The following is a 19,120-nucleotide window of genomic DNA, read 5'->3' as shown; positions in this document are numbered from 1 at the left end:
ACCAGATATAATAATTTGGCGTGAAACCTCTATTTACTAAATGCTTCCAAACATTTTCACGATTTGCCAACTTTGAATTGTTACATTTCCTACAAGGACAGAATATTTTACCGCTTTCTTGGGCGAGCGGTGTAGAATCTGCTTGATGCATAAAACGCTCCAACCCAGCAAGATATTCTTTCGTCACTCTCCCGTTAGCATCTCTATGCATATACATCCACCTCCGCAACTCGAAAATATTTCCCAAGCCCGACATTTTTTCACGTTTTTTTTCTTGTTGGTGTGCTTAAAATTATGTTCAAACCTCCATATATATAGAAAATTTTCGAATCTGGTAGTTGAATTTTGCTAGGAATTTACGACGAAAAATTAGGTTGGTGGCAAAAAAAAACGTGTTAAGTTGGTGGATTTCTCGTTCTTTCCTCGTAAGGTATTTCCTCGTAAAAATCATGCTAAAATTACGACGAATTTGCGACGAAACACATTTTTCTCGGAAAAACCACGTCAACTTACGACGATTCTACGAGGAAAAGCTTTACTCGGTATTTTACAAGGCCATTACGAGGAAAATTTATTTCCTCGCAATTTCATCGTTAAGTCATCGTAATTTCACGAGGAATAGTTTTCCTCGTTAAATTTCCTTGCTAGAACTGTGTTTTCTTGTAGTGGTGTGTCAAAAATAATGATCCTAGACAAGGTAGCTAATGGGATTGTTTCTGAATCTCCACTCAAGTTGTTGAATGGAAGCTAGGATGAGGTAAATATTATAAAGCAATTATAGTGCTTATTTTATGCAATCCTACTGACGAAATAAAACTAATATACGAAATTTATTTTGACAGCTTGAAGACACAAGCTTAATACCAGACGCTGTTACTGATTTGATTGGAAAAACTTTCACATTTGGAGTCTATGTTGAGAAGGATAATGTATCTTATGGTGCTGAGATATACAAAGTTGGAAAAATCTACAAAGACAGGATGAATTGCTTAACTGGTGCAATCACACCAGTTCAGTCTGATACGATTTTGACAATTACAAGTGTTGATGAGGTAAAACTGTTTCTTCTATGGTGATTTCAAGCATTTTAACCCGAGAGTTTCTTTCTTAACCCGCGCTTATCAATGTTTTAAGTAAAATAACAAAGTTTTTTACTTAAAAAAAACGAAAAGTAAGCAACAGATTTAACTAAAACAGATTAGTTGAATCGGGCTTTCAAAACTTACATGCTTTTATAAGATCTTTGACTTCCTCTTCGATCCAAGTTCTTAACAAGATCTGAACAGATCTGAGATCTCCGTGCTCTGTTCCGTGGACTTGAGAAAGAGCTTTTACTCTGTGAGCTTTTATTCTGTCAATTGCATGTGGTTTCAATTGTTAAAAACCAAGAACAAAAAATAACAAAGATTTAATCATCGATTGAAACTATAGTAATGCTTACCTTTTATAACACACATAGATGAACAAGACATGAGATTACTCCTTCTGATTATTTTGTTCTATCTTCGAATCGGAAACAACGAGGATCGTCGATTGCTTTTCTAATTTGAGAGAAGTTACGGAGGAAAGGAATATGTCGGCAGAGTTATTGTCTTTTTACTTTCACTATCTGATTTTTTAATAATACTAAAGAATCAGATTTTTTTGTCTTTTTAATTTCAACATAAAGAAAATATTTAATATATTTTTGGACCATCTTATAGTGTCTCAAGCCGAGTTATATATGCAAAAAAGACTTAATTCATATTCCAGTGTGGACTAATAAGATTGAAAAATAATTTCAACATCCCATTTAACAAGTCTGACAAAATGATATTAATTGCACTTTAAAAAAACTTTACATAATTAACACTAATCATCTACTGCTACCCTTACATATAGATAAAGATCACCCAAAAACAAAGAAGAAAACTACAAAACTATACAAAACAAATTATATTTTTTTAATTTTAAAAATTACATTTATAGTTTTTAATTATTATAAATTTGGAAAATTATAGATACCAAATTAGTTTTTAGTTTTGATAGTAAAATTTGTCTGATAGTATTTAAAAAACCCACTTAATATTTGAACTCTTTCAATACCTCTCAACTATAAATACATATACATATATATATATACACATATACATCTATACTATTATATTAGCATCAAGATTATATATTTTTATATTTATATATAGATACTTATCATCCTAATTATATAAAACCACTACTACAAATATAACATAAAAACACTAATTAAAAAATATACATGTTATAAATAAAATATATTTCAAAATAAGATAATCTCGCGCTTTGAAAGCGCAGATCAAAATCTAGTAAAAAATTAATAAAGAAAGTCCTATATTTTTTTTTTTTTTTTTTGCGTGTTTGTCGGTGGTTTGCGTGTAAATCCCCCGTTTCACAACCTCTCTCTCTCTCTTTTTAATTCTTTCCTCTGTTCTAATTTCAGCGAGCGGACACGCATCACTTTCTCTCTTTCGTTTAGTCTTTACTTTTCTCACATAACCACTCTCTTTTCTTTCCATTAAATTCTCTTCAGAATCTCGAATAAAACTTTTGAGCATTCTTCAATTGGTACCACTCTGGGTTTCTTCTATACATCACTCCCCACAACGTTTGTGTCTCCTGAAGAATTCTGATAATGCTCCAAACATTCAGTCTCTCTCCCTTCTCTGAGAGAATTCACGTCACTACTTTCTCGTGAAAAGTTTCCTCTTTTCCCACAGAAACTTCAAACTCTGTAACTGGTTGGTGTTATTCTGTTTCCCTCAAAGAATCTTCAGATCTTTCTGAATCTTTCCTTATATCTGCTTCTTTAATACTTCTTTTTTCTTTCAAATTCTCAAGTCTCCACATGTCGTTTATCTTACGCTACAAGCCACGACCATAGATTCTTCTTTGTCTGAAAAAATACAAAAAAAAACAAAAGGATTACAATTTACGTTTCTCTTAAGAAACAGACGGACTTTCCTAAGAAAAAGAAATAATATAAACTTAAAAGAGTAAAGAAGAAAGAAGAAGAAGCAAGTTTTAAGACTTTGGAGTTTTGTGGGTCATAATAAAATGGAGATGATGGAGGTACCTAACCACCGAGAGAGAAGCACCTCTGACAACATGAACAGACATTTAGACAGTAACGGTAAGTACGTTAGGTACACGTCCGAGCAAGTTGAAGCCCTCGAGCGCGTCTACTCCGAGTGTCCTAAGCCAAGCTCGCTCCGGCGTCAACAACTGATCCGTGAATGTCCCATTTTGGCCAACATCGAGCCTAAGCAGATCAAGGTCTGGTTTCAAAACCGGAGGTACACACACACACACTTTCGAAGATTCTTTCTCACAAAACTTAGAATCCGTGTTATATATCTAATCTTGGGATATTTTTGGTTTAACTGTTTTAGGTGTCGAGATAAGCAGAGGAAAGAGGCGTCGAGGCTCCAGAGCGTGAACAGGAAGCTTTCGGCTATGAATAAACTGTTGATGGAGGAGAACGATAGACTCCAGAAGCAAGTTTCTCAGCTTGTCTGTGAGAATGGATATATGAAACAGCAGCTAACTACTGTTGTATGTTAACTTCTTTTTGTTTGAAAATGTCTTCTTAAAAGAATGGACCGTGAAGTGTTAAGTTATTTGACTTGTGTTTGTGATTTTTCAGGTGAACGATGTAAGTTGTGACTCTGTGGTCACAACTCCTAAGCATTCTATTAGAGACGCTAATAGTCCTGCTGGGTAAAATTTGTTTTTTTTTTTTAATTTGTAGTGACTTTTCTTGGGGCTTAATCACTTGGTTTTTGTTTGTAGATTGATCTCGATAGCAGAGGAGGCATTGGCAGAGTTCCTATCAAAGGCTACAGGAACTGCTGTTGATTGGGTTCAGATGCCTGGGATGAAGGTTATACTCCTCTCCTCTCATTACTTATGTGTTGGTTATAACATTGAAATCTGATTTTTGTTGTGTGTGTTAGCCTGGTCCGGATTCGGTTGGAATCTTTGCTATTTCGCAAAGATGCAGTGGAGTGGCAGCTCGAGCCTGTGGTCTTGTTAGTTTAGAGCCTGTCAAGGTAAAGAAAGAGCCACTCTCTTCAATGCTATATAGACTATATCTTCAAGAAATCGTTAGGCGGTAATTAGATGCTTTATAGGTGTTGATTAGTGGGGGCATATATAACAATTTTTTGAATGCCCACACTGATTTTTTTTTTTAAATAGTTAGAGAAAAATTGTTTGCTTAGATCCAATTTTCTGTCTAGACGGATTCCCAGGCCGCGCCTAAACCGATTTTTAGAATACCTATGTTGCATTTTCAACTGGATTTTGCTCTTGCAGATTGCAGAGATCCTTAAAGATAGGCCATCTTGGTACCGTGACTGTAGGAGTCTCGAAGTTTTCACCATGTTCCCAGCACGTAATGGCGGCACCATTGAGCTTGTGTATATGCAGGTGAATCTTTATTCTCTTAATGGTTTAGTTTTCTATCTCTTAACAAATTGAAGATGCATATAATAAATTTGAGAAATGACTTTTGGTCAGACTTATGCACCAACGACTCTAGCTCCTGCCCGCGATTTCTGGACCCTGAGATACACAACGAGCCTGGACAATGGCAGTTACGTGGTATGTGAGAGGTCACTTTCTGGTTCTGGAGCTGGTCCTAATGCTGCTTCAGCTTCTCAGTTCGTGAGAGCAGAAATGCTTTCTAGTGGGTATTTAATAAGACCTTGTGATGGTGGAGGTTCTATTATTCACATTGTTGATCACCTTAATCTTGAGGTAATTATTCACACTAGGGGTTTTCCCGGGCTACGCCCGGGGTATTTGTATAATTTTTTGTCAACTTAAAAAGAAATTACATTTATGAACATAGACCATGAATATATATATATATATATATATTACAATCAACTTTAAACTATTAAATTGGTAGAAATTCTAAAATTTATTTGTATTTATCCACTATCTTGTATCTAACCAAATTAAAATCATATATAGAATGAGAAATAAGATGAGTAAAACCTAACAAAACTGGTTATGATTTAAATACATATTTGTAAGATTTACAACTGATTTAAACCTTGTTTTGATTTTAGAATCTTTGGGTTCTTATGAGATTGAAAAGTTTTATAATAGAAATAAAATTGTATAAAAAATTGATCCAAATGTAAAAGTAGTATCATTGTCCAAGCCAAACCAAACTAAAGAACAATTTTTTTAGACAAACCATTACCAAAACTTGATATTTAAGACTGCATACACTTGTATGAACCTATAATCATTCACGTGACAATGATCTGATCAGGGAATCACTTTAGACTAATCTTAAGACAAAATCTTCTTACCGCCCTCCCTCTTAGTTAGTCCCAACTTCTTTATCATCTTTAGAGAGCACTATATATCCTTTCTCGGACTGGATTCCATGATTTCTTTAATCTCGAGCTCCATACAGAGTATGCACTCTGCAAGAAAAAGCAATTTGAAGCTACTCAATTGATCAAGTCTAGCATGTTAATACAATACACACGCTACTCACTTCACCTCTATAGCTTAAGAACAGAACCCACATTTACGGTGTCATGATCACATCTTGTCCATTTGCCTGGTAAGAAGTAATTTTTTTAGTAATTTTCACAAACCTTTCAGTCTCATCAAAAGAAACATGTGAACCATACACTTACGCCTGCAAGGGAGCATGCCAATAAAATGATGGTATTAGATGAGAAACCAAAAAAGTATTAAAGTGAAGTTAAGAGTTTTAAATGAGAAACCAAAAAGGAAAAGTGTTGCATGCTCTTCTTGTAAGCCTTATTCGATATATAGTTGATGACTTATGCATAAAAGGGGTTTAATGAGAGGTTGAGATTCTCATCTAAAATAGCTAACACCGATGATATCAAGTAGCAAATTATATTCAAGTAGCAAATTATATTCCTAAGTGTAAAAATGGAAATAAATTAATTTACTTCAAGTTTGAGATTAGAATAGTCCCTTTGATGAAGTTTCTCAACATATATTTCCTGCTGGAGAAAATAACAAAATGAGGACCAAGCATCAAGGCAATCACTTATAATCTTCAGATCACTTTGGAACTTCACCATTAGCTCGTAACGATCCATCTCGCCAGAGAAAATTTTCAAATTATAATACGTGAGGTAGAAAGTAGACGGATGCTCTGCCTTAAAAAAATAATCATAAACTGCATCTGATGTTACAGAGAAAATGAAGAATGAATCAGCTCACTATATAAACTTGGTGAAGAGAATATTCAAGAATCAAAAACCTTAACGACATAGGACTCCTTGTGACAGAACAAAAGCCGTAGTTGAACACGGTAAGCGGCGTATAAAGAAACTCAGAGGAAGATAGGTCACTTGTGCGGTAAAATGAAGATATAATTTATTTCACTTTCTACTATTCAGATCATATATGCACAGCACATGTAAACAATGATAGGTCACTTGTGCAGTAATATGAAGATATAATTTATTTCACTTTCTACATTACTGGTCCAGAAATTATTGTAAGAAAAGTGAATAAATTAATTAACCATAGTCTGAGAAGATTATAAGGATTGCATGTGGTTGCATGTTTCGCCATCTGAATTACTTCTTCAAAATGAGAGGGAAACCAATCAAAATGATGGCCTGTTTTGTCGTCTAAATCACACGGTATTGCATATCCAATAAATTTGAAGAAAAACTTTACTTTAATGTGGTTTTCGAGATTTTAGGTCATGTGGCATCATCTCCAGTTACGAAAAAGGAACACTAACTGTATATAAACATTATTATTTAAAAAAATGATATTTTAATTTTTTATAAATGATTTTTTTTCTTTATACTTTACTTTTGATTTTATCATTTATATATCTATTTAAAATATAATTTTTGTTATTTTGTCTTTCTCAGAAAATAATTAATCATCATAAAATAAAGAAAAATATCAATATGAAGAAATATGAAGAAAATAAAAATTAAGAAGTATATACTGAAATATATTTTTTTTATTGTATCATATTCACATGGTTAATTTTATATAATAATATTTTTTTGAAGAAATAATATACCTAATTTCTACAATATATTACAATCGAACCAGAAATATAAAGAAACTCGGCATACAACTTTGGACGATATTTTACTTCAATCAAGTTCTCACTTTTCATTTTTTCTTTCACAATTTTATTCTTGAGTTAGTGAGATGATCCGAAGACCGATTGTTTTTTGAAGTTTCCCAATATACGCAAAAACAAAGCAGTATCAGTGTCGTGATAAATTTTATATGTCCTATGCAAACAATTAAACTTATGCAGACGAATTAAATACCTCTGATCGTGCAAGCTTAATAAGCTCAGCTTCTAATGGAGCAAAGATAAGTTCAATTGATGGCGTGTCATCATATTTATGTGCCGACATGGACCCTTCTTAAGATGGTTTCTGCAGCAAACTGAGCAACCATTGATGCTCTCTACTCCATATTAGTTTTCTTGATTTTAGTATCAAAATTAAAATTGTAACATAGCTAGCAAGAGAAAGATTTTTGTATGTTATATTTTCTTCTTCATTTGGTGACATCAAAGTAGTGATCTCACTTCTAAATAAGCTTGCAGCGCGAGAGTACAGGATTGGGGATCCATTAGCCGGATGCTGATAAAACTAACACGCGATTCTTGTTTCTTGGCTGAATAATGCTTCAACAGTCTGGGACTGTACATCGATCACGTACATGAGTCTAATTTTATTCTGGAGGGAGTTCAATTTGTAAACATTTAAATCAATATTTCACAGTGAGAAAGGAAAGAAAAAGGAGAAAAAAACAGCAGCAACGTGTCTTCCTGCAGCGGTGACCTCTCAGCAGTGAATCCACTTGGAACAGGTTAAGGAGGTAAGACAGCTGTGGCGGTTGTAGTTCCTTCTACCATCCCCAATGCTTGTTTCTGGGGCTTCCCTGGTCACACCTTGAGAGAGCTTTGTTGTAACAGCTCCAGGAATATCGTCACCAGGATACTCTGCCTCAGGAAAACCACTGTCGGCATTGATGTTATCAACTCATAGCTTCTTTCCAGCGTCATTAGAATCTCCATGGTTTCCATCATTCTCTTTACCCCATTAGTTGCCGGTTCTTGTATCATAGACAACTCACACACGTTGTTATCTGTCTTCCTAATTTCCGGGACCTTTTGCTCTGCATCTTCCAGCTCTCCATCGAGCTTCCGACGGTATGATTATTTTCTGAAAGTAGAAAACTGAAAGATCCAAAAACACGTAACGACCATTAAAACAGCTCGAGAGCTACAAAGCAGAAACCAGTAAAAGATTCAACAACTAAAACTATTCAAAAGCTAAAAAATTTAGTTACCTGCTCTCATCCTTTTATAAGAGTAATTTTTCATAGAGAGAGGTATATCTTCAAGGCTTCAAGCACCAGTCAGAAACCAATTTACATGTCCAAGAGGAACATTTTTATCAATTAGATTCACACAAAAAGAAACAGAGAACAAAAACGAAGAGAAGAAAATATAAGATAACATCGTAGTTATAAAGCAGTCGGTTGAACTATCAGTTAATACACAGAATGAAAAATCTTTCGCAGTCATACAAAGAAGAAAAGAGAAAAAAAAAATAATAAAGCTTTGATCTTTTTTCAGCAGTCAGTAGCGGAGGTGACTACCATTAGTTGTTTCTATTTTGATCTGAGTAATAAAGTATAGTGAAATCATGAGTTACCTGCTCGTTGGAGTCTGAGATGAGTGTGGGAAGATCTCCAGTTGAGACGACCTCTTCCTTTTTTTATCATTGAACATAGCGGCTCGGCGGAGGAGTCAACGGATTTGCCGTTTGGTTTCTTCGACTTAGGATCGCCGGAGACTTCTGAGGAGACAACGTCTTTTCCGTCTGGTTTATTCGCGGTAAGATCGTTTTGGAATTTTCTGCTGGAATTCATCATTTGAGTGTTTTTTTTTTTTCTGTAACAATTCTGTGTAAAGAAGAGACTTATAAAGAGAGGTAGAGATGATAAAGCGAAAGTAATCCATTAATGAGAAACTCAGAGGATTCATTGCTCACTAATGAATACGGTGTCGATTGATCGATCTGTTGAGGAAGGGGAAACGGCGAAGGAAGGAGTTGTCGAAGAGATTCATTTAGGGTTTCCAAAGAGCGAAGAGAAGAGAGACGTCAAAGATTCACGACATTCTCCGACTTTATCGGACCAGGGCTTTTGTTCAACATGTTTCTTCGTCGGTTTGACGTGGAAAAACTAAGCAACCTCATTGGTTGATTTAATTGAGGACGTGGACAGACTCCCTACTCCTCATATATCCCTTTTAATTTCCTTAAATTTGTAAAAAAATAAAAAATTATAAATCTTGTTTTCTTGCATTGAAGGCTTGGAGTGTTCCTGATGTGCTTAGACCCCTATATGAGTCATCCAAAGTCGTTGCACAAAAGATGACCATCTCCGTGAGTGTATACATATATTATAAAGCAATCTTGAGATATGATGCATATCTAATGGTTTCATGTTTTAGGGATTGAGGTATATTAGACAATTAGCGCAGGAGTCTAATGGTGAACTAGTGTATGGATTAGGAAGGCAGCCTGCTGTTCTTAGAACCTTTAGCCAGAGATTAAGCAGGTAATAATCTAATTCCTCTTTGTTCTCTATTTGCTATTCTTGATTTTACTTCTTGATTTTCTTGAAGGGGTTTTAATGATGCGGTTAATGGGTTTGGTGACGACGGGTGGTCTACAATGCATTGTGATGGATCCGAAGACATCATCGTTGCTATTAACTCTACAAAGCATTTGAGTAATATTTCTAGCTCTCTTTCGTTTCTTGGAGGTGTTCTTTGTGCCAAGGCTTCAATGCTTCTCCAAGTAAGTTAGTTTATGTAGTTTTGATACTTTGTGTCTCCTTTCATTGGTTTGTAATGTGTGCTTCTCTTGTAGAATGTTCCTCCTGCGGTTTTGATCCAGTTTCTAAGAGAGCATCGTTCAGAGTGGGCTGATTTTCATGTTGATGCATACTCTGCTGCAACGCTTAAAGCGGGTGCCTTTGCTTATCATGGAGTGAGGCCTACAAGGTTCACAGGGAGCCAAATCATTATGCCTCTAGGGCATACTATAGAACACGAAGAAGTAAGGCTTTCAAAGTTGTAAGAAAAAACATTATATTTGTGTTCTCTAGTTAATGTATTTGGTGGTGTTGTGCACAGACGCTTGAAGTTGTTAGATTAGAAGGTCACTCTCTTGCACAAGAAGATGCGTTTATGTCCCGGGATGTTCATCTTCTTCAGGTATGTCTTTTGGTTCTTGAAGTTTCTCCCAGTTTCATAGTTAAAAGTCAATGTTCAAAGGGATTATTGAGTAGGCGAGCGCCTGATTTTTTGAATGCTTGTTACCGATTTTTAAAAAATTCTTTCAAGAAAAAATGTTTTATTTAGGTTCCGATTGGCTGTCTCCCTCTTGGGCGCCGTCTAGACCGATTTTTTAGAACACTGGTTAACATGACCTTAATTATGTATGGCAGATATGTTCTGGCATTGATGAGAATGCTGTTGGAGCTTGTTCAGAACTAATCTTTGCTCCTATTAATGAGATGTTCCCGGATGATGCTCCACTGGTTCCTTCTGGATTCCGAGTCATACCAATTGATGCCAAAACCGTACTTGTCTTTGCTTCATCACTGATCACATAGCTTGTGTCTCAAGTCTTAACATTATTTTCTTACTTATATAGGGAGATGGGCAGGACCTTATAACGTCTAACCACCGGACATTAGACTTAACTTCTAGCCTTGAAGTTGGTCCATCACCAGAGACTGCTTCTGGAGACTCTTCATCTAGCTGCTCAAGCTCGAGATGTATCCTCACTATCGCGTTTCAGTTCCCTTTTGAACCCAACTTGCAAGAAAATGTTGCTGGTATGGCTTGTCAGTACGTGAGGAGTGTGATCTCATCGGTTCAACGTGTTGCAATGGCCATCTCACCGTCTGGGATAAGCCCGGGTCTGGGCTCCAAGTTGTCACCGGGGTCTCCTGAAGCTGTAACTCTTTCCCAGTGGATCTCCCAAAGCTACACGTGGGTTTTGTTTTCTTTCTTACAAACCTCGAGCTAACTAATGACCATGTCTTACGTCTAATGTTTGTTGTTCTAGTCACCACTTAGGTTCGGAGTTAGTGACGATTGACTCACTTGGAAGCAATGACTCGGTGTTGAAACTTATATGGGATCACCAAGATGCTATCTTGTGTTGCACGTTAAAGGTGAGAGTGTCCATAGGAGTGTTAAATCATTTAACCGGATCGGTTTAATATAGTCTTGGTTATGTTTGCAGTCTCAACCAGTGTTTATGTTCGCGAACCAAGCTGGTTTAGACATGCTAGAGACAACGCTTGTAGCCTTACAAGACATTACACTCGAGAAGATCTTTGATGAATCTGGTCGAAAGGCTCTCTGCTCTGACTTCGCCAAGCTCATGCAACAGGTAAGAAAATAAAACTATCTGGTCAGAAGATATTGTCTGAGACTAATTTGTCTTTGTCTCTACAGGGATTTGCATGCTTGCCTTCAGGAATCTGTTTGTCTACGATGGGGAGACATGTCACTTACGAACAAGCTGTTGCTTGGAAAGTGTTTGCTGCATCCCAAAACGACAACAATAATAGTTTGCATTGTCTTGCTTTCTCCTTTGTAAACTGGTCGTTTGTGTAATAATCTCATCTCTTGTGAGTGTATTGAAAAGGTTAATCAAATTTACATTTAGACAACTCTTTTTTTTGGTTGTTTGTGTGTATGTTTTGATCGAAATTTCATTGTGTTATACATATTTTTAAACCTTAAACCATATAGTAAAAAAACAAAGAATCATCCGTTAAAACGGAACTATCTTCAGAACTTCATGCACCTAACTGGTAAACCTGTTTGATGATTAACAGCAACAATCTCAGAGACATTGTTGCAACGAAGAACATCTTGACCAAGCTTAGCTCCTGCAGCTTTAAGACCTTTAAGAGAAATCGGGACGTTAAAGAGGTTAAGCGATGGAAGCTTCGAAGCCGGAGGGAGTTTCAGATTCGGTAAGAAGTTTCTAAAATCATCCATAAGCAAAGGAACTTCGAAATCAGTTTTGTCGTGTTTCACCACGTTGTCTTTAGCTGCAATGTGAGCTCCTGGTTCCATGTGGTTGGTCGAGAAGCTTTGCTGGTTAGGGAAGTTTGGGTAGAGACTAACGTAACCTCTAAGGTACATCATGTCGATCAAGAACTTCTTCCAAGAAGCTTGCCAACCGTTGGTTCTTGATTTAGGTATCTGAACCGGGTTTTCTTTAGCGTTTTCGGTGAATCTCATGTTCATGTAGACGTAGAACTCTCTCCACTGCTTTGGGAAGAACACAGCCCCCCAGCTGCAAGGTAACTGGTGAAGGTAAGGTGTGTGTGGATGGATCTGTTTAAAGAACTCTGTTGGGTTCCATTTGGGTCTCTCTTTAACTACCTCGACGATCTTTGGTGTGTAAAGAGAGATGGAGGAGAGCTCAGGGAAAGATACTTGAGGGTCGTAGTGGTAAGCGAGGAGAGAGTATTTGATCCAGAGGTAGTAGTAAGGAGAGACTTCGATGTCGTCTTCAAGTAAGAGACCAAAGTCATCATCAGAAGCTGGATACCAACTCTCGCTCACGGCGCGGATTAAGCCTCCTTGGATGATTCTTCTTCTTAAGGTTTTGGGACCATGAGGCCAATCGAATGTGGTCACTACTTTTATTGTCTCTTCATCCACTTTGCTATCCATGTTGAAGCTGAGAGGTATCTCGTCGCCTAGGTAGTATGCATTGCTTAAAGACTTAAGCAGTCTTAATAGTGACTGAGCTCGGTTTTGTGTGATGATGTTCACTGAGACTCTCATCTTATTCCAGTCTGCAACCATGTCAATCTCAGGTTAGCCAAATTACAAGATATGGGATCTCCACAGATCCATTAAAGACAGATTAAAATTATAAAGAAAATCTGCTACAATGGATCGTCTAAAATACAGAAGCAAATGTGATACAATACAAATATGCTGCAACTAATAGATTTTGATTGGAAAACTCGTTTTGTGGTTTTGACCAGATTTTTTTTTTTTTTTTTTACAGTTTTGGTGAAAATTTTGATTTGTTTTGCATTTTTGGGAAAAAATCGTTCTGTTAGAACACTCTATTTTCTGATTTTGGTGGTAATCTCAATTTTGTGATTTTGGCAAAATTTTATTTTGTGGTTTCAGTGAAAAATCTTTTATGTGTGGTTTAAGGAAGAAACTTGTTTTATGGTTTTGGCTAAAAGCTTTTATGTGTGGTTTTGGCAAAAAAAAATTATGATTTTGATGGAAAAACAAAGTTTTGCGAAAATTAATACCCTATAAAACTTTTATTTTCCTCAAATTTGATTTAAGTCAATATTCTATTTTTTAGATTACTGGACAGACCATGTCCACTCCCACTAATGCCCAACACCAAAAGCTAAACTAAGAGGGTAAAGATTCTTACTTGGCAATGCTGTTGATCTCAAATCGGCCATCCATAGAACCTTGGAGATAGAAGCTCTCGGGAGAAGAACCAATGCAGTACCATTAACGTTTGTCTCAGTAGCCATTTTCAAAGCTTTCTTGACATTAGGATCAGCATCAGCTACCGTGATCACCACGCTAGGGTTATGGATCTTGATAAGCCCTTTCATGCTTGAATACACAGCTTGCAACACTGGTACCTCTGAGTTCGACACACCCAATATAGCTCCAACTTCCAAATCAAAAATCTTGAACCTCCTCTCATTGCAAACCACCTTAGGCCAGTTCAAAGCCGAGGCAGCATCCTCGCATGGACAGAATTTCCCACCGGACACCACGATATAAGCCTTTTTACCAACAGTAGTTCTGAACTTTTCAAGCAATGGACCAAGTGCTTTGACTTCATCGATCGAATGCGCGTAGAACAGTGCGTCGATCTTTTGAGGATACATTGCAGCCCATTGTGTTATGTAACCAGTTGAAAGCGCTTTCCACCATTGGTTGTCTCTCACTTCGACGATGTTTTTGAATATCACTGTGGTCTCAGAGACATAAGCGAGCCTGTGTTCACTATCTCCCCATGTCTCCTTGTCATTTGGATCCACAGGAAGAACAAAAGAAGCTGCATTTCTGTACTTCTGAAGCTGATAGCTGCAAGAACACACAAAAAGAAAACCCTAATCATTACTTGAGAAACAAGTTTCCGTTTAAAACTTTAACAGAACAACACACGTGAATATGTAGCTCTCGCGAAGAACATCATCCCATGGACAAGAGTCAAGGTCTGCGGATTTGAACCGGACCAGGAAATTAAAATTTCGGTTTAGTTTAGAGTTCGATTCAATTCTACAATTTCATTTAAAATTTTCAGTTATTCCTCTGGTTAGTTTTTTTTTAAAGATAAAAATTTAAACCAAACCGTACTAGTTTTAACAAATTTCAAACCGAATTAACTAAATTAATCTAGAGTTCAACCTAAACATAACAAAAAATTTAAACCGAATTAACCAAGTTATTAATCAATTTAAATAGAATATAACGGAAACCAAAAACTTGAGTTAAATTCGGAAATATTTTCACAAACTGAACTAATCAAATACCAAACCGAATTTGTTTTCGGTTTAACTCGCCACAGTTTTAGACGAACCGAACTAATTGAAAACCACCCTAACCGAACTACCAAACCGGCATGCCCTGTGAGACATTACTGCAAAACTAACCTCAGGTGAAGATCTTCGCCGGTAGCGAATGTGAAAGGTTTCTCGATGAACAACGCTTTAACAAGCTCAGCCGATAAGAACCACGAGCTCGATAAAAAATCAACCTGGAGGATCCGATCTAGAGTGATGTCATACGCCGGATCAGGCAAGTAAAGCCCCGCCTCCTTCGATCGAAACTTCCTATAGCTCGGAAACGTGAAATCCTTCTGCCGGAACGGAAGAATCCTCCCGATGCTTCCGAGAACAGAGTTCTCGTACTTCTCCGTCCCCGCGACGTGCGCGAGCATCTGAAGCATCTTCTTCCCGGGAATCATATCGTCGTCGAGGATGTACACAAGATCTGCTTCCGTTTGCAATGCGATCTGGAACCTTCCGTAGTATTTGAAGTCGTAGTTGGAGCTGATGAAGCTGATCCGAGAGTCGTTGTAGCTTCCGGCGATTCGCCGGAGAGAAGCTTCGTTGGGGCTCCCGAAGGCCAAGACCCAGACATGGTGAAACGGCAGCGTTTGGTGGAGGAGGGAATCGAGCTGAGCGCAAAGCGTTTTTCTTTTGAAGTGGTTTAGTATAACCGTTACTTTGGGTTTGTTAGGCCCGTTTAAGGCCCATTTGGACTTCATCTTCATCAGCTCGTCCAGACTCTCGGAACCGAGGTTCTTCTTCTGGAACTCCAAAACGTCGTCGTATAGCTCCCTTTTCATCTTGATCATCTTCTCGTCGTTTGATTTCTTCTGCGAGAAATCTATCTTCTCGTACTCGCAAACCTCCGCCGGAGATAACATCGCCGGAATGTTAGAGTCTTGGAAATGGCTGACGACGTGAGGGGTGACAATGTAGCTACGCATGTTATGGGCCCATTTAGTGGCCCAAGTGAAGTCCGGTTTGGTCCGTAAGTCAATGGAAGGACTCATGTAGTAAAGAAGCACGGTGGCGTAGACGGCAAATGCGAACTGAAGAAACGTAAGCGCCGTCACGAAGTTGAGTTTCCGGCCAGGTTTTGGTTTACCGGCGGAGTATTCTCCGAAAAGGCTCTCGATATAATCCCCGCCGCTTCTCACCGCCGGTGGCCGGATGAAACCCATTTTCTCAGAATCCAAAACCTTATTATTATGAAGAAAACGAGAGAGACATATAAGAACGTAGAGGCTGGTGTGTTTTCTCTTTTCTCTGTGAGCTTTTTATAGCAATGTATGATATAGTATGAACTAGAAACAAACACAATATGTATAAAGTGAGATTTGTGGGTGAAGAAGCATTAGATAAGGAGGAGATCACATGGGACAAACGTTTACTACATAAGGAGGATATCACATGGGACAAACGTGGATTTTGAATAAAGTGTTAATAAAAAATTAACGGTTTTATTTTATTGGTTGAATGTATTAAAAACAATTAGCGATACCGTTAGATTTTGCAACGTATTCATCAATTGTTATATTTTATTTTAGAAAATAGTATTGTGAAAGGAATAATTGGGAGGGGAAAGCCGGGTTCATTGGCGTATAAAAGGGATACATTAGCATTTAACACTTCCATATGCTATGTACTAGGTGTGAAAACAAAATAAAATTTAATGCATTCTATTTATTGGTACTATACTTCAAAGATTTGTGCAGCTTAATCGAGAAGGAGATAGTAAAGTATATTACCTTTGTGTACATGATCGATCGTATTGTGGGAATCAAACCTTTTCTTCTTCAACAATCGATCCACAAGATATCTTATATTATATTACAGATTCTCCTTGAATAATACAAAGCTGAAGTGAAAAGAGAACAAGAATCGAAAGAAAGAAAGAAAGATTTGAGTAGAGAACGAGTTATTGAAAGTTTTAGAGTATTATAACATTTTATACAAAATGTTCCGGACAAGCGACGGTTTGACTTTTCAAGATACGTAGTTGAACTTGGCAGCAATTTGGGACGTTTTGCTTATATTATAGTCTCTCTGTTATCTTAATATTCTACTTTTAATGGACTTTAGCCAAACATAATTTTACCAGAAAAGCTCCATTTTCAACCTATACATATATGTTTGACCAAAAAATTATACATATATATTAAATAGTAAGAAGAAACAAGACTTTTTATGCATAGTAGTATATATCTTTTCTCCTGGATAAATAATATCATGGTAATTAACGTTATGATTAGTATAGCTATATGTTACTTAGATTACGAGTTTTGTGGTCAGTGACGCATGTGTGACTTTAATTAAGAATATAACTATCCCAATAACTAAATCCAAAATACACTACGGTGAACATGATTGCTACCTTTTTTTGACGTCGATAACTTCTTCTGATTCATTTAATGTACAATAATATACACATATGACATATATACGCGATATGTTCGTGACAAATTAGTTATAAAGTTATAATCTATTTTTTGGTGCAAGTAGAAGTTCCCAGTAGTGTTCCTCACATTGATCAACATTCACATCAGATTTTCTAGCTTATACCATGTACATAAATATTCATCTCAGATACATTTCAATATGCAATACATGTGATTTCATTTTCTTAAGCTGCTATTGATACGTAGCATAAACAATTTCGCGGACATTTAGTTACTCATGTGAATTCGCTGTTATATATGAATCAAGAAAGACAATGCGTTTTCAAGATGTGAGTATGATCTTATATATCAACGATCAAGAAGACCAAACTGTTTTAACCAAAAAGAGAGAGATAAAACAGCCATATTATAAGCAGAGGAGAGTTTGGACAATTAGTAGAGGGAGAAGTTAGATCTACTTTGGTACTGGCGTTCGGCCGGCGCGTGAGCGTCCGTGCCGGCGCCGGAGTCCTTTCTTGTCCGTCGTAGTGGCTCTCCTTCGTTCCTATTTTGCCGTCCTGTCAACGACCGCTTTGTCCGAGCTCTGGCACCGCTACCATCCCTAACGGTAGCTCGGTTTTGGAGTAACGACGCGTTCGTCTGGAGGTCCCCGGTGGAGAGGGAGCGGCTTTCATGTTTAGATGTGGTGTTTTCCGGAAGATGGAGGCTTGCTCAGATCCACCGTCGCCGGCTCTAGCTTCCGGGAAGGGAGTCTCCTTCAGATTCGCCTTCGCCGGCTTTTGGTTACGGAGAGCGGAGGCTAGCAAAGCTTCGCGATGCCGCTTAGGAACCCGGTGTTCGTTTGGGTTAAGGTTACTATGTTCGATTTGTGTCAAGTTTGGTGTGGTTGTCGTCAAGGTGGGGTTGGGTCACTGCGGATGAGATCTCGGTAGACGCGTGACGCGTTAATGGAGCAGATCTCTCCACGTGTCCAGCCAGCCTCCTCGACACGCTATCCGACTGGGTCGTGCAGCTTCTGAGTTTGGGCCGAGGGCCCGTTTAGCTTTTTCATTTAGTCTGTAATCTTTTGGGCTTGTAGCCGTCTTTTGCTGTAATCGGACTTTTTATTGGGTCTGACCTATTTATCTAATCTAAAAAAACTTTGAAGGAAAAAAAAAACAGCCATATTACAAGTTGTTTCAAAAAAAAAAAAAAAAAACAGCCATATTACAAGCACTTAGTTGAACTTATTTATATATACGTTTGTGTGGAAAGGGTAAATATTAGGCCCCTAGTGAATCAAGTTTGGAGACTAGCTAGCAAAAAGGTAAAATTCTAACGAAAGCTGAATCATGATGGTCGATCTCTGCGGATATAGAAAATTTTGTAATTATATTTTTTTTTTCTTAAGGAGTTGTAGTTTGACTTATTGGAAACCAACCATTTTTGACGACCAAGCAGCTTCGTCGTTCTATTGTACCTAATATATGTGGACCGACACATAGTGATGAAGACACTAATTGTATAATGTAATTAACTTCACCAAACTTAGCATTTAGGCCGCTAGTAAAACAAGTTTGGAGTTGATGGCCGGTCTCTCCGGTTATAGAAAATTTTATAATTATATACAGTTAAGGAGTTCTAATTTGACTTATCAGAAACCAACCATGTTTTTGAGACCAAGCAGCTTCCTTGTTCCATTATACCTAATATATGTGGACCGACACATAGTCACGAAGACAAATTGTATAGTGCAATTACTTATTACAACTTCACCAAACTTTTGGATTTTGGTTCATTTTTTCGTGAATCTAATATTTTGTTTGTTTTGTATGATTTCCTTTTGAAATCTATATTATTAAAAGAGAAGTACTCATTTGAAATTGTTCTTATTTCATTAATTAAACTCTCTTTTTTTCTTGTTTTTTCAGTTGCATTTATAAAATATCATAAAACGAATAAAACTGCCTAATTATTACTTGTCTTTTCAGTTACATTAATGAAATATGCTTAAATGAATTTAAACTTCCTATTTTATTGTTTGTCTTTTTCAATTACCTTAATGAAATATATCCTTAAATAAATTT

General features: G+C 37.0%; 2 protein-coding genes and 1 long non-coding RNA gene across 4 annotated transcripts; 1 reads left to right on the top strand and 2 right to left on the bottom strand.

The window, feature by feature from the left end:
• Positions 1–2,435: 2,435 nt before the first annotated feature.
• On the top strand, positions 2,436–11,766 carry LOC125581333 (homeobox-leucine zipper protein REVOLUTA-like). The gene is made up of 17 exons (XM_048746579.1): positions 2,436–3,308; positions 3,405–3,567; positions 3,659–3,732; positions 3,805–3,895; positions 3,969–4,064; positions 4,330–4,443; positions 4,534–4,773; positions 9,384–9,458; positions 9,527–9,633; positions 9,701–9,875; positions 9,948–10,136; positions 10,214–10,294; positions 10,528–10,662; positions 10,737–11,077; positions 11,154–11,262; positions 11,334–11,483; positions 11,549–11,766. The coding sequence occupies exons 1-17, from the start codon at positions 3,070–3,072 to the stop codon at positions 11,708–11,710; spliced, it is 2,541 nt and encodes an 846-aa protein (XP_048602536.1). The 5' UTR covers positions 2,436–3,069; the 3' UTR covers positions 11,711–11,766.
• On the bottom strand, positions 7,641–9,370 carry LOC106385118. Of its 2 annotated transcripts, XR_007319001.1 has the most exons (3): positions 9,063–9,344; positions 8,356–8,973; positions 7,641–8,242 (listed from the first exon to the last, which is right to left on the bottom strand). It is a non-coding gene; the product is annotated as an uncharacterized LOC106385118 (long non-coding RNA). The 2 variants fall into 2 exon arrangements; XR_001277098.3 differs by having other exon boundaries at positions 8,356–9,370.
• Positions 11,767–11,887: 121 nt separating the features above from the next.
• Positions 11,888–15,994, bottom strand: LOC111202841. The gene is made up of 3 exons (XM_022695865.2): positions 14,758–15,994; positions 13,518–14,188; positions 11,888–12,909 (listed from the first exon to the last, which is right to left on the bottom strand). The coding sequence occupies exons 1-3, from the start codon at positions 15,834–15,836 to the stop codon at positions 11,888–11,890; spliced, it is 2,772 nt and encodes a 923-aa protein (XP_022551586.1). The 5' UTR covers positions 15,837–15,994.
• Positions 15,995–19,120: the final 3,126 nt, after the last annotated feature.

The sequence above is a fragment of the Brassica napus genome, chromosome C2 (genome assembly GCF_020379485.1).
Source record: "Brassica napus cultivar Da-Ae chromosome C2, Da-Ae, whole genome shotgun sequence".
Taxonomy (NCBI): domain Eukaryota; kingdom Viridiplantae; phylum Streptophyta; class Magnoliopsida; order Brassicales; family Brassicaceae; genus Brassica; species Brassica napus.
The sequence above is the reverse complement of the archived record's forward strand: the minus strand, read 5'-3'. Positions and strand labels throughout refer to the sequence as shown.

What these genes read in the sequence shown, in the direction of transcription:
- LOC125581333 (XM_048746579.1), top strand. Translation starts at nt 3,070, where the DNA reads ATGGAGATGATGGAGGTACCTAACCACCGAGAGAGAAGCACCTCTGAC. An exon ending in GGGATGTTCATCTTCTTCAG is followed by an intron (nt 10,295 to 10,527) that starts GTATGTCTTTTG and finishes TATGTATGGCAG; the next exon opens with ATATGTTCTGGCATTGATGA. An exon ending in TGGATCTCCCAAAGCTACAC is followed by an intron (nt 11,078 to 11,153) that starts GTGGGTTTTGTT and finishes TTGTTGTTCTAG; the next exon opens with TCACCACTTAGGTTCGGAGT.
- LOC111202841 (XM_022695865.2), bottom strand. Translation starts at nt 15,836, where the DNA reads ATGGGTTTCATCCGGCCACCGGCGGTGAGAAGCGGCGGGGATTATATC. An exon ending in GGCGAAGATCTTCACCTGAG is followed by an intron (nt 14,189 to 14,757) that starts GTTAGTTTTGCA and finishes GTGTTCTTGCAG; the next exon opens with CTATCAGCTTCAGAAGTACA. An exon ending in GAGATCAACAGCATTGCCAA is followed by an intron (nt 12,910 to 13,517) that starts GTAAGAATCTTT and finishes ACATGGTTGCAG; the next exon opens with ACTGGAATAAGATGAGAGTC.